This window comes from Thalassophryne amazonica, chromosome 15 (assembly GCF_902500255.1).
Source record: "Thalassophryne amazonica chromosome 15, fThaAma1.1, whole genome shotgun sequence".
Classification (NCBI taxonomy): Eukaryota; Metazoa; Chordata; class Actinopteri; order Batrachoidiformes; family Batrachoididae; genus Thalassophryne; species Thalassophryne amazonica.
The window spans coordinates 59,166,566-59,181,662 of NC_047117.1; the positions used below are offsets into that span (position 1 = coordinate 59,166,566).

The window sequence follows — 15,097 nt, forward strand, 5'->3', positions numbered from 1 at the left end:
AAAATTTGGTGCAGTTGCGCTGCTCCAGTTGTTCTGTCTTTTTCCTTGGAATGAAAAAACGCTGAGCGCACAACACACACCTCACACAAAGGCACGCATTTCAATTTTCAATTTCAATTTATTTTCATTTATATAGCGCCAAATCACAACAGAGTTGCCTCAAAGCGCTTCACACAGGTAAGGTCTAACCTTACCAACCCCCAGAGCAACAGTGGTAAGGAAAAACTCCCTCTGAGGAAGAAACCTCAAGCAGACCAGACTCAAAGGGGTGACCCTCTGCGTCACAGAACAAGTCACGGACAAATATACAAGAAATTCTATTGCCGCACATGACAGGAGGATCGCCAACACAAATACAACTCCCATCTCTGGATGGAGCTGCACCTTAAACAGAGAGAAAAAACAGAATCAGGCATCAGAAAGACAAAAAAAATACTGTATAATTTGCCAGCATTAAACAACAAGAAAAACAGAGAAATACTAAGGTGATCGCCGGCCACTAGTATGTGCATGAAGGTTCAAGGTTGGCTCATGCAAGCACACGATTCAAATCCATCAGGTTTTTGAAAAAAATAGAAAGGTCGGATACTTTTCTAACAGACCTCGTATATGTGCCAAGCTTAGTGGACAACAAAGTGGTGGCGCCCTTCCTGATGCACCTCCACATTGCAAAGGTTTGAACCGGGAACCTTCTGCACAGAAACCAAGCCACACTGAAACCCACCCCTGCCTAATTTCCAAGTTATATTCAAAGGTGTTTGCGCAATTTCATATCACAGCTGAGGTTTTGTTGAGGATGGCCCCTGGTTGTCTCCCTAGGGAGGTCTTCCAGGCACATCCAATTGGAAGGAGGCCAGAGGAAGACGCAGGTTCAGGTTCAGGTTCAGGTAACTTTATTTGTACCCGTAGGTAGATTTGGCTTGCAGCAAACAGAAAACAGAAAAAAGGCGTCCATGTTAGTCAACACAACAACAACAATAAAAAACACTAAAAATACTAACAAAGAACATACACAAAACAAGTTAACAAACACCACCAAGGACTCACAACCTTAAAACCACTAAAAAGATGGTCAGCTTAAAACTAGTGTGCAAAGGGCAAATAAATAAATAAGTATATAAATATCTAAATATAACCATATGCAAACCTACTAAGATTTGTTCAGTTGCACAATTGCTGCTGGGACAAAACTACTCCTGTAGCGTTTTGTTCTACACCTTGGGACTCTAAACCTACGGCCAGAAGGTAAAAGTTGAAATTCATTAGCCAGGGGGTGGGAGTCATCAACTATAATGCAGTTGGTTATCCGCTGTAATTGTTTAGTGTACAGGGACTCTAAACTCAGCTGCGATTCACCAATCAACCGACTGGACCATTTAATGATCTGACTCAGTCTGTTTCTATCCTTCAATGTCAAACTGCCAAACCATACCACCAAAGAAAAAGCTAAAACAGATTCAATAAAAGCACGATAAAATAGTGTTAACATGGTTCGGCCAATATGAAAATACGACAGTTTCCTGAGACAGAACAAGCGCTGATGTCCCTTCCTACACACCGCCTCACAGTTTGCCTCAAACTTCAGCGAATCATCAATAATAGTCCCAAGGTATTTATAAGTTTTCACAATTCCAACTGGTTGACCATTCATTGTTGTGTTGCCAGGTGTGCTACCATTCTTCCTAAAATCAATGACCATATCTTTAGTTTTAGATATATTAATCTGAAGATATGAGTCCTCACACCATTTAACAAAATGGTCAACTACAGGACCGTGGCTACTCTCATTATCCTGCAGCATACTGACAGTCACTGTATCATCCGCGTATTTTAAAATAAACCTGTTTTTAAAAGTGCTCTGACACATACTGGTATAGAGAATAAATAACAGAGGTGAGAGCACACACCCTTGTGGCGAGCCAGTAGAAGAACACACTGTGTTTGATAAAATCCCGTTCACTCTAACGTTTTGTGTTCTGTTTGTTAAAAAGTCTAAAATCCAACCCACGAGATTATTACTTAATTTAAAATGTTCTAAAAGCCTTTGGGTTAAAATACAGGGTTGAATTGTATTAAAAGCTGAAGAGAAGTCAACAAATAAAAGCCGGGCATGACACCCGCTGCCCTCCAAATGCCTGAGAAGCAGATTAAGCAAAGTGAGTGTGGCGTCCTCCACTCCTCTATTAGGCCTGTAAGCAAATTGTAACGGATCGAGTGCATGCATAGTATTTTTTAGCATTACCGACCGTACCAATTTCTCAAAAATCTTCATCAAAATTGATGTTAGAGCAACAGGCCTAAAATCATTCAAGGATGTAGGATTACTAGATTTAGGAACTGGGACCACAACAGCATCTTTCCACACTTTGGGGACATGCTGTGTTTCCAAGGACCAGTTAAAAATATAATAAAAAACTGGACTCAGCTCTTTTGCACAAGATTTAAGTAAATGGCCACAGATATTATCTGGACCATGACTCTTATTTACCTTTGTGCTAAGAAAAGCTTTTTCTATATCCCATTGGTGAAGGGAGAAGTGTTGAGAGTCACGGAGCCTGAGACCAAGTTCCTGAGTTTCCTTACTAAAATCAGATGTGTTAAAACGATTAAAAAAAACAATTAAGAGCATTAGCTAGTTCAATATCTGAGTTGAAGCCATTTAAAGTAATATTTGTGCTGCTTTCCATATTTTGGAGGCCTGCAATGGCCTTCATACTAGACCAAGCTGACCCAAGATTATGAGCAGCCATCCTCTTCTCCAACTCAGACTTATAGGTCTGTTTTGCTTTAGGAATCTCTATTTTAAGCTCTTTGGTAACTAAAAGAAGGTCCGAGTCTACTTTTGAAGACCTCCTTCTTTTTCTTTATACAAGATTTCACTGATTTAGTGACCCATGGTCTATTATTAGGATAAATTTTAACTTTCTTACAGGGAACAATCATGTCTCTACAAAAAGTGACATAGAACATATAACATCAGTGAGTTCATCCAGGTTATCAGAGGACTGCTTAAACATGTCCCAGTCAGTACAGTCAAAACATTCCTGCAAACAATGCTCAGAATCAGCAGTCCAAACTTTAACCTCCTTGGTTTGTACTTTTCCCCTCTTTAAAAGTCTTGTAGGTTGGCAGAAGATGCACACAATTATGATCTGCAAAACCCAACGGAGGAAGAGGGAGTGATTTAAAAGCGTCTTTAATTGACCCATAACATAAATCCAAAGTCTTGCCACGCCTGGTTGGGCAGGTAACATATTGATAGAAGTTTGTTAGGGTTTTTTCCAAGGAGACTTGATTAAAATCTCCCAAAATAAAATTCGGGGCATCAGGTGAAATGGACTGCAATTTTTGAACAACATTAAAAACAGTACTAGAAGCACAGGCAGCATTTGCCTTTGGGTGAATGTATAGTACTGTTATAAAAAGTTGTGGGAATTCACGAGGCAGATAAAAAGGACGCAGATAAAAGTTCAACATCTGGTGTGCAGATTTTCTCTCTGACAGTCACAGAGGTGCAGTATTGTTTGTTGACATACAAACATACCCCACCTCCTTGCGTTTTTCCCGTCACTTCAGTCTGACGATCAAGACGAAGCGGAGCTCCAAAACCATCGATGAGCAGATCGGCATCTCGGTCTTCCTCAGTAAGCCATGTCTCCGTAAAGGCCATGACACAAGTGTTCCTGAAGTCCTTTTGAAAGTGGACATTTCCTTGAAGGTCATCCACTTTATTTCTCAGGGACTGAACATTTCCCATAATCACGACAGGCAAGGGGATCCTGGTAAGCTGCTGTTTACGCACACGCAGCCTCACACCACCTCATCTCCCCCGCTTTCTCCTCTTCTTCTTTATCGAATCACCTTTGTTAAAAACCAGATAATTAAAATCCCTCGGAATAAATTCTGGTAATATAACATCCGTAACGCGGTTCAGACTGACACAGTTCAACTGCATTAACACATCTCTGGAATAAGTATGACGTGTCCCTGTCGGATTGACAGCTCCGGTGAGATCCCTCACAAACAGGGTACACAATAAAAGCCACAATGCAACAAAATAAAGCGGATCCATTTCTGTTGGCAGCAGAATAGTCCTTCACACAGCAATAACCATACAGTGAGAACATAAAACACTCCAAGACAAAACAAAGAAAAAAGATTTTAGACAATAAGCCGGAACATCAAACTCTCGCTGCCGGTCGCTGCATGCGCATGCGCCCAAAACCAGTAGGCATAGCTTACATGCCTACATGGACATATGTATACCTTATCACATGTCTGTTTATGTATCATGCCCTGCCTCATGCCCCTCGTATCTGTATCAGCCCGAGTCCTGATACAGATACAAGGGACATGATAGAATTCACCTACATATGTGTGCCAAGCTTGGTGGACAAGAACCATATAATTATCCTCAACTCCATTTATCAAGTTCCACCGGAGAAAGAACAAGGGGCCCTCTCTTCTCTTTCTTGGTTTCACTCAGTCATTCAGTGAACAAGTTCACATCACTCGCCATTTTCCTGGTGGTGGTCTTGTTCTTATGTCTCTCTATAATGTCATGAGTGTCCTCTTCACTAACTTCTTGATGTCTCACAACTTCAGTATGAGACTCAAGTTGTAGAATTCTCCCTGCTAGGGAGGCTAAAACTCTCTCACCTTGATCAGACATCTGGGTTGAATGAAATGATCTGGATCCTGTATTGGGATCCTGCACTTCTCACCAGGGTAACACAAAATGGGGGTGTGTCATTGGTGGGGCTGAGAAATGCTGGCTACTGATTGGATGAAAAGCGGGGCTAAAGGCCTGGCATTTTTAATGTCTTTTTTGTATCGCCCTGTTTTAAGATTTGTATCAACCTGATTTTATTGCCAGTTTCCAGGGCAGTGAAATTGACAGGAAAAGCGTCTGATTTATCAGCCCTATTTTTTCTTGTATCTCATAAGGGCTAGCTTACGAGTATAGGGCAGATTTTTGTTGCAATATGTGATAATGGAGTATATGTCCCAGTTGGCTTGGGAACACCTGAATTAGAGAGCTTTCCCAAGGATAGGAAAGTTGTGGGATTAGCTGCTTGGTCTGCTGTCACAGTAACCTGGACCTGGATAAGTGGCAGAAACTTAATGAATGAAGGTTATAGTTAATTTAAAATTAGATGTGCATAGTTTCAAGACTGCTGTGATGGACTGTAACCACAGTGGTGTTTCGGTTCCTGAACGTATACATATATTGGCCCTGACGCTGTGGAGGATAAATGTGCAATATTCATTGTTCCCCGTGTTTGAAGTATCTTAATTTGTCTCTCAAAGGAAGCAGCCAGGGCACTGAAGGACCTGGAGCGGCAGAAGGCTGCAGCTCAGGCTGACCTGCAGCCCCTGCTGTCCAGCGGTACGTCTTCGTCGCTGCCACTCCAACTCAGCGCTGCAAACAACAAGCACGACAGCATCGCCGCACTTGCTGATCTCTACGGCAAGAAGTAAGCTTGTGTTTTCTTTTGACACACAGTCACGTCTATAAGCAGTTGGACAATGACACAATTTATTTATTTTTTTGCCATTTTGCCACAGTACACTTTGTGTATTGCTAATTAACATGCTAACATCTCTGTAAGATGTATTGTAAATCACTTCAGAGGTATTACCTGGTTACAAAAACAGTGCTTTTAGATGTAGAAGGTTATTTGTCACTAATGTTTATGAGATATGAAAGGAAAAAAGTGCATAATCAGATTTATGTTGAAATATAGCTATTTCATAGGGTATTCTGCCATCTTGGATAATTTTGGTTGAGCAACCAACCAGTGTACGTCAAACTGTCACGCTGCATTTGCTTGGATTGGCAGTCACCACCGTGGCATGTTCGTTTAGCATTTGCATGAATTAGATTCCTTGTCTATTTTGGCCCTTCCTAGCTAGCGATGTAGCACCCACTTGTCTCTTTTTGCTGTAAAATGCCCACTCTGATCGCTTTGCGTCTGTCACTTGTAGCTAATCTGACCAAGGGATCAGAGTTGACATCAGTGTCTTTGTTTCCTCACTCATGAGTCTAGTTCTTGTGCGGTCACTCGTTTGCTAAAAACTGCCTCATGATTGATTTTAATGAAGTCCAAGACACATTCCATGACTTTTCTGCTCACTTGTCTAAAGAACTCCATCTGTAAAAATGATGATTTGTATTAACAATAATCCTTGTTGGTTCAGTTACTTACTCGTACACATGAAGGGACTGTGTGTAAAAATGGCCATAATTCCTAAATGCTTCATGTAATATTTCTTGAAATCCTTGAGCCAAAAAGTCTACACTACAAGCATAGCTTGAGTGATTCATATCTTGATTGATTCATTCAGTTAAATTCCATTATGGTGGTATGCAGAGGCAAAATTACAAGCAGCAGCACTGTCCAACTACTTATGGATCAGACCATATACAGGTCATATTGGTTTGACTGGAAGATTTTTTAAATGTAAAAACATCAGACTAGTGGGATGTCCCATCCTTGAATAGCGCAAACATTGTCAAAATGATCTTGGTACTCATTGAAATTACGACACACGAATCATCCTTGCAATTATCCCTGGCATGCCTTTATTTATGTTATGATTATTTATTTTTTTTTGTAGAGCAAAGGCATCTCTCGCCCTAGAGAGTCAAATTAAGAAGGTAGATGGCATTGTATCTGGCTTTGAGGACAGGCTGTGTGAAGATGGGCCAATCCCTGATGTTCCAAATGCCATTCCAAGCTGCATTGATGAGATTCAGGTAGCTACATCTGCTTTTAAAATAATTAATGTTTTGGAGCACTTTTCTTGCAACATCCTCTTGCTTGCCTCTACTGGTGGTTGGCTCTCACTGCGGTATTGTATCACTTCCTGTTCCGGAGCACAGCGGTGTTTTTCTGTATCTGTTAGCTGTTTAATCTGCGCAGTTAGATTGATCTAGTTATCTAGATTACGATTTGTTTCCCAGTGTAATCTTTATGTGCCTTAACTAAAGCACTCCTTCTGCTGAATCACCTCTAAATTATTTACACATTATTCACTTTGCGTGTTTTTAGGAATCCGCTAGCTTAGCATAGCTACTAGCTCTTAGCCGATTTAGCATGGCGGATTCTCCTGTCTCTCCCGCACTTTTCTGCTCTGGGTGTGAAATGTTTAGTTATTCCTCGGCCTCCTTTAGCAGTAACGGTACTTGTAATAAGTGTAGCTTATTCGTAGCTTTGGAGGCCAGGCTGGGCGAATTGGAGACTCGGCTCCGCACCGTGGAAAATTCTACAGCTAGCCAGGCCCCTGTAGTCGGTGCGGACCAAGGTAGCTTAGCCGCCGTTAGTTCCCCCCTGGCAGATCCCGAGCAGCCGGGAAAGCAGGCCGACTGGGTGACGGTGAGGAGGAAGCGTAGCCCTAAACAGAAGCCCCGTGTACACCGCCAACCCGTTCACATCTCTAACCGTTTTTCCCCACTCGACGACACACCCGCCGAGGATCAAACTCTGGTTATTGGCGACTCTGTTTTGAGAAATGTGAAGTTAGCGACACCAGCAACCATAGTCAGTTGTCTTCCGGGGGCCAGAGCAGGCGACATTGAAGGAAATTTGAAACTGCTGGCTAAGGCTAAGCGTAAATTTGGTAAGATTGTAATTCACGTCGGCAGTAATGACACCCGGTTACGCCAATCGGAGGTCACTAAAATTAACATTAAATCGGTGTGTAACTTTGCAAAAACAATGTCGGACTCTGTAGTTTTCTCTGGGCCCCTCCCCAATCGGACCGGGAGTGACATGTTTAGCCGCATGTTCTCCTTGAATTGCTGGCTGTCTGAGTGGTGTCCAAAAAATGAGGTGGGCTTCATAGATAATTGGCAAAGCTTCTGGGGAAAACCTGGTCTTGTTAGGAGAGACGACATCCATCCCACTTTGGATGGAGCAGCTCTCATTTCTAGAAATCTGGCCAATTTTCTTAAATCCTCCAAACCGTGACTATCCAGGGTTGGGACCAGGAAGCAGAGTTGTAGTCTTACACACCTCTCTGCAGCTTCTCTCCCCCTGCCATCCCCTCATTACCCCATCCCCGTAGAGACGGTGCCTGCTCTCAGACTACCAATAACCAGCAAAAATCTATTTAAGCATAAAAATTCAAAAAGAAAAAATAATATAGCACCTTCAACTGCACCACAGACTAAAACAGTTAAATGTGGTCTATTAAACATTAGGTCTCTCTCTTCTAAGTCCCTGTTGGTAAATGATATAATAATTGATCAACATATTGATTTATTCTGCCTTACAGAAACCTGGTTACAGCAGGATGAATATGTTAGTTTAAATGAGTCAACACCCCCGAGTCACACTAACTGTCAGAATGCTCGTAGCACGGGCCGGGGCGGAGGATTAGCAGCAATCTTCCATTCCAGCTTATTAATTAATCAAAAACCCAGACAGAGCTTTAATTCATTTGAAAGCTTGTCTCTTAGTCTTGTCCATCCAAATTGGAAGTCCCAAAAACCAGTTTTATTTGTTATTATCTATCGTCCACCTGGTCGTTACTGTGAGTTTCTCTGTGAATTTTCAGACCTTTTGTCTGACTTAGTGCTTAGCTCAGATAAGATAATTATAGTGGGCGATTTTAACATCCACACAGATGCTGAGAATGACAGCCTCAACACTGCATTTAATCTATTATTAGACTCTATTGGCTTTGCTCAAAAAGTAAATGAGTCCACCCACCACTTTAATCATATCTTAGATCTTGTTCTGACTTATGGTATGGAAATAGAAGACTTAACAGTATTCCCTGAAAACTCCCTTCTGTCTGATCATTTCTTAATAACATTTACATTTACTCTGATGGACTACCCAGCAGTGGGGAATAAGTTTCATTACACTAGAAGTCTTTCAGAAAGCGCTGTAACTAGGTTTAAGGATATGATTCCTTCTTTATGTTCTCTAATGCCATATACCAACACAGTGCAGAGTAGCTACCTAAACTCTGTAAGGGAGATAGAGTATCTCGTCAATAGTTTTACATCCTCATTGAAGACAACTTTGGATGCTGTAGCTCCTCTGAAAAAGAGAGCTTTAAATCAGAAGTGTCTGACTCCGTGGTATAACTCACAAACTCGTAGCTTAAAGCAGATAACCCGTAAGTTGGAGAGGAAATGGCGTCTCACTAATTTAGAAGATCTTCACTTAGCCTGGAAAAAGAGTCTGTTGCTCTATAAAAAAGCCCTCCGTAAAGCTAGGACATCTTTCTACTCATCACTAATTGAAGAAAATAAGAACAACCCCAGGTTTCTTTTCAGCACTGTAGCCAGGCTGACAAAGAGTCAGAGCTCTATTGAGCTGAGTATTCCATTAACTTTAACTAGTAATGACTTCATGACTTTCTTTGCTAACAAAATTTTAACTATTAGAAAAAAAAAATTACTCATAACCATCCCAAAGACGTATCGTTATCTTTGGCTGCTTTCAGTGATGCCGGTATTTGGTTAGACTCTTTCTCTCCGATTGTTCTGTCTGAGTTATTTTCATTAGTTACTTCATCCAAACCATCAACATGTTTATTAGACCCCATTCCTACCAGGCTGCTCAAGGAAGCCCTACCATTATTTAATGCTTCGATCTTAAATATGATCAATCTATCTTTGTTAGTTGGCTATGTACCACAGGCTTTTAAGGTGGCAGTAATTAAACCATTACTTAAAAAGCCATCACTTGACCCAGCTATCTTAGCTAATTATAGGCCAATCTCCAACCTTCCTTTTCTCTCAAAAATTCTTGAAAGGGTAGTTGTAAAACAGCTAACTGATCATCTGCAGAGGAATGGTCTATTTGAAGAGTTTCAGTCAGGTTTTAGAATTCATCATAGTACAGAAACAGCATTAGTGAAGGTTACAAATGATCTTCTTATGGCCTCGGACAGTGGACTCATCTCTGTGCTTGTTCTGTTAGACCTCAGTGCTGCTTTTGATACTGTTGACCATAAAATTTTATTACAGAGATTAGAGCATGCCATAGGTATTAAAGGCACTGCGCTGCGGTGGTTTGAATCATATTTGTCTAATAGATTACAATTTGTTCATGTAAATGGGGAATCTTCTTCACAGACTAAAGTTAATTATGGAGTTCCACAAGGTTCTGTGCTAGGACCAATTTTATTATTCACTTTATACATGCTTCCCTTAGGCAGTATTATTAGACGGTATTGCTTAAATTTTCATTGTTACGCAGATGATACCCAGCTTTATCTATCCATGAAGCCAGAGGACACACACCAATTAGCTAAACTGCAGGATTGTCTTACAGACATAAAGACATGGATGACCTCTAATTTCCTGCTTTTAAACTCAGATAAAACTGAAGTTATTGTACTTGGCCCCACAAATCTTAGAAACATGGTGTCTAACCAGATCCTTACTCTGGATGGCATTACCCTGACCTCTAGTAATACTGTGAGAAATCTTGGAGTCATTTTTGATCAGGATATGTCATTCAAAGCGCATATTAAACAAATATGTAGGACTGCTTTTTTGCATTTACGCAATATCTCTAAAATCAGAAAGGTCTTGTCTCAGAGTGATGCTGAAAAACTAATTCATGCATTTATTTCCTCTAGGCTGGACTATTGTAATTCATTATTATCAGGTTGTCCTAAAAGTTCCCTAAAAAGCCTTCAGTTAATTCAAAATGCTGCAGCTAGAGTACTGACGGGGACTAGAAGGAGAGAGCATATCTCACCCATATTGGCCTCTCTTCATTGGCTTCCTGTTAATTCTAGAATAGAATTTAAAATTCTTCTTCTTACTTATAAGGTTTTGAATAATCAGGTCCCATCTTATCTTAGGGACCTCGTAGTACCATATCACCCCAATAGAGCGCTTCGCTCTCAGACTGCAGGCTTACTTGTAGTTCCTAGGGTTTGTAAGAGTAGAATGGGAGGCAGAGCCTTCAGCTTTCAGGCTCCTCTCCTGTGGAACCAGCTCCCAATTCAGATCAGGGAGACAGACACCCTCTCTACTTTTAAGATTAGGCTTAAAACTTTCCTTTTTGCTAAAGCTTATAGTTAGGGCTGGATCAGGTGACCCTGAACCATCCCTTAGTTATGCTGCTATAGACGTAGACTGCTGGTGGGTTCCCATGATGCACTGTTTCTTTCTCTTTTTGCTCTGTATGCACCACTCTGCATTTAATCATTAGTGATTGATCTCTGCTCCCCTCCACAGCATGTCTTTTTCCTGGTTCTCTCCCTCAGCCCCAACCAGTCCCAGCAGAAGACTGCCCCTCCCTGAGCCTGGTTCTGCTGGAGGTTTCTTCCTGTTAAAAGGGAGTTTTTCCTTCCCACTGTAGCCAAGTGCTTGCTCACAGGGGGTCGTTTTGACCGTTGGGGTTTTACATAATTATTGTATGGCCTTGCCTTACAATATAAAGCGCCTTGGGGCAACTGTTTGTTGTGATTTGGCGCTATATAAAGAAATTGATTGATTGATTGATTGATTGATTGATTGATTGATTGATTGATTGATTGATTGATTGATTGATTGGAATTAAACTCAGTCTTGCAAACTATGCTGTGGATCACTCAGTCATCTTCAACTGCTTATCTGGGATCGGGTCGTGGGGGAAACAGCTCCAGCAGGGGACCCCAGACTTCCCTTTCCCAGGCCACATCGACAACCTCTGACTGGGGGATCCTGAGGCATTCCCAGGCCAGTGTCGAGATATAATCTCTCCACCTATTCCTGGGCTTTCCTCAGGGTCTCCTCCCAGATGGACATGCCTGGAACATCTCCCTAGGCACCCAGGGGGCATCCTTACCAGATGCCAGAACCACGTGTGCTGGCTCCTTTCAATGCAAAGGGGCAGCGGCTCTACTCTGAGCTCCCCGCAGATGACCATGCTTCTGACCTTATTTCTAAGGGAGACACCAGCCGCTTTGGCCGCTTGTACCCGCTATCTAGTTCTTTCAGCCATGACCCAAGCCTCTTGACCACAGGTGAGATTAGGAACAAAGATTGACCAGTAGATCGAGAGCTTCGCCTTTTGGCTCAGCTCCCTTTTCATCACAACAGTACGGTAGAACAAATGCAATACCGCCCCTACTGCGCCGATTCTCCAGCCAATCTCACGCTCCACTGTCACCTCACTTGTGAACAAGAGCTCGAGGTACTTGAACACCTTCCCTTGGGGAAAGACCGCATTCCCTACCTGGAGTAGGCAATCCATCGATTTCCTGCTGAGAACCATGGCCTTAGATTTAGAGGTGCTGATCCTCATACCAGCCGCTTCACACTCAGCTGTGAACCGATCCAGTGAGTGTTGGAGGTCAGAGGTCGATGAAGACAACAGGACCACATCATCTGCAAAAAGCAGTGAAGAGACCCTGAGTCCACCAAACTGGAAACCCTCCTCACCCCGACTACGCCTCGATATCCTGTCCATGAATATCACAAACAGGATTCGTGACAAGGTGTAGCCTGGCAGAGGCCAACCTCCACTGGAAACGAGTCTGACTTACTGCAGAGCACCCGAACACAGCTCTGGCTTTGTGATTACAGAGTTTGGATGGCCATAAGAAAGGACCCCCTCACTCCATACTCCCTCACCTCCTCCCACAGTTTCTCGTGGGGTATCCGATCATACGCCTTCTCCAAGTCCACAAAACACATGTAGACTGGATGGCCATAATCCCAGGCACCCTCCAGGATCCTTGTGAGAGTGAAGAGCTGGTTGGTTGTTCCATGACCAGGACAAAAACCACATTGTTCCTCTTCAGAGGTTCGACTATCAGACGAACCCTCCTTTCCAGCACCCTGGAGTAGACTTTACCAGGGAGGCTGAGTAGTGTGATGCCCCTGTAATTGGCACACACTCTCTGGTCCCCTTTTTAGAATATGGGGACCACCACCCCAGTTTGCCACTCCTTAGGCACTGTCCCAGACCTCAACACAATGTTGAAGAGACGTCTCATCCAAGACAGTCTCTCCACACCCAGACCCTTCAGCATTTCTGGACCAAACTCATCAACCAGCAACCGGGGCTTTGTCACTGCAGAGTTGTTTGACTACCTCAGTGACTTCCACCAGGCAAATTCATGAAAATCCTTCATCAGCTTCCAGCTCTGTCCCTGCTATAGAAGGCGATCTGGTCTGATGCAGGAGTTCCTCAAAGTGTTCCTTCCAGGGCCGTATTACATCCTCAGTTGAGGTCAACAGAGTCCCATCCTTATAGCAGACAGCTTGGATGGTTCTCCTGAGGTGCCTCTTGGTCCCCAGAAACACCTTCATGCTGACCGAAAGTCCTTCACCATGGTTGCTCCGAACTCCTCCCACACCCGCTGCTTTGCCTCCCCACAGCAGAGGCTGCTGCCCTTCTGGACTGTCAGTTATTTGCAACTGCCTCCAGAGTCCTCCGAGATAACATATCCCGGAAGGACTCCTTCTGCTGTCGGACGGCTTCCTTGACCACCAGTGTCCACCACAGTGTTCGAGGGTTGCCGCCCCTTGAGGCACCTAAGACATTCAGGCCACAGCTCCCCGCCGCAGCTTCAGCATTGGAAGCTTTGAATATTGTCCATTCTCGTTATATGCTGTGGATAATTCTGTTAAATGGAAATCATTACAATGTGTATGTGTCTTCCTACAGGACCTTTGCTTAAATAGCATCTACTGGTCCAGTGTCATTAATATCACAATCACCATAACAAAAACATTATGGCATTATGAGGGTGGACTCCAAAATATCCAAAACTGATTCATGGGGGTGATGCACACATGTAAGTTATGGTCACTGTATATATATACAACCCCAAATTGGAAAAAGTTGGGACAATATGGAAAATGGAAACAAACAAACACACAGTGATTCCTCCATTTACTTTGACTAGTATTTCACTGATAATATTCTGAACCCAGCTTGTTTCATGTTTTGCTGGAAGGAGACTAGTGATGGAAGCCACTAAGACACCCAGACAGCTCTGAAGGAGTTATAGGTGTCTGTGGTTGTTTGGAGAAACTGTCCAGGTTGTATTAGACAAACCTTACATTTTCAGCTTCAAATGTTGCCCTTGTTAATTCTACCCGGTTCTTATTGTAATCCTGTCTCCTACAAAGTACAAAGTCAAACCATTCCTCAGTTTGAATATATTCAAAGTCACGTCGAAAAACAGGCCTGGGTCCCCAGAGATGTAGCCCACATAGGGGTTCCATCTTGTGAGAGACCCCAAACAAAGCCAACAAGTGGCTTTTATAAAAGACAATGTAGGCGGTACAGTGGGTGGGTTTTATTCCCACAACACCTAAACTTATTGGCTCGTGTAGATAGAGGGAAAACCCCACCCCTTGTCTTCAGCACACTGTTGTTCAGTACCTGGTGGAACCCATCTCCTTTGTTTTTGATCAGATTAAACCAGTTCAAACCAGTTGACATGCATACTCAAACAGATAACTAAAACTCACTCCAAAAATATAACCAGAGGCATTATTGTAAAGTGCTTTGAGCGTCTGATGCAGATGAAAAAGCGCTATAAAAATGCAGTCCATTTACCAGTTACCATTTACACCCCATCTTGTAATTTCCAAGCGAGCTAAAGCTAACAGGTTTTGTTTTGTTTTATTAAGGCATACTTTTTATGCAGTGCATGTGCATAAACAGACTGCCAACAGACAAACACATTCACATCCGCACACACACCTATGGTCAATTTTAAAGTTTCCATATCACCTAACCTGCATATCTTTTTCCAAGTGGGAGGAAGCCAGAGCACCCAGAGGGAACCCTGGTGTATCCCCACCTCTCCAAAGTAGAAACCTAACTGCTGTAAGCCAGGTGAAACAAGGGCATCTCCTAGGCCTTTTCTGCTTACTGGAATCCTCAACACTGAAGCCCCTGTACTTGATCTTGCCTGAAGAAGTGCACCACATGGCCAAAAGTGTTGCTGACATTGCCTCACTGCGCAAGTGATACATTTCCCTTGAGCCTTCCAAAGCAGCCATTTGACATAAGTCATTCCAGTAGTACTTGGAAACAGTCTCTGGGGGGAAAAACATAATGCACTGGAATAGAATGAAATCTGACAGTTTTTCACAAGCTCACAATTTGTGAAGATTGAA

At 42.7% G+C, this 15,097-nt stretch overlaps 1 protein-coding gene across 1 annotated transcript in view; it reads left to right on the forward strand.

Moving 5' to 3' along the window:
* The window catches only part of evpla (envoplakin a), a 48,978-nt gene that overhangs the window by 25,176 nt on the left and 8,705 nt on the right, over positions 1–15,097 (forward strand). Inside the window, exons 15-16 of the mRNA XM_034189336.1 lie at positions 5,311–5,477; positions 6,622–6,760. Of these exons, the coding sequence (XP_034045227.1) occupies positions 5,311–5,477; positions 6,622–6,760 (306 nt within the window). The remainder of the gene's footprint in view (positions 1–5,310; positions 5,478–6,621; positions 6,761–15,097) is intronic.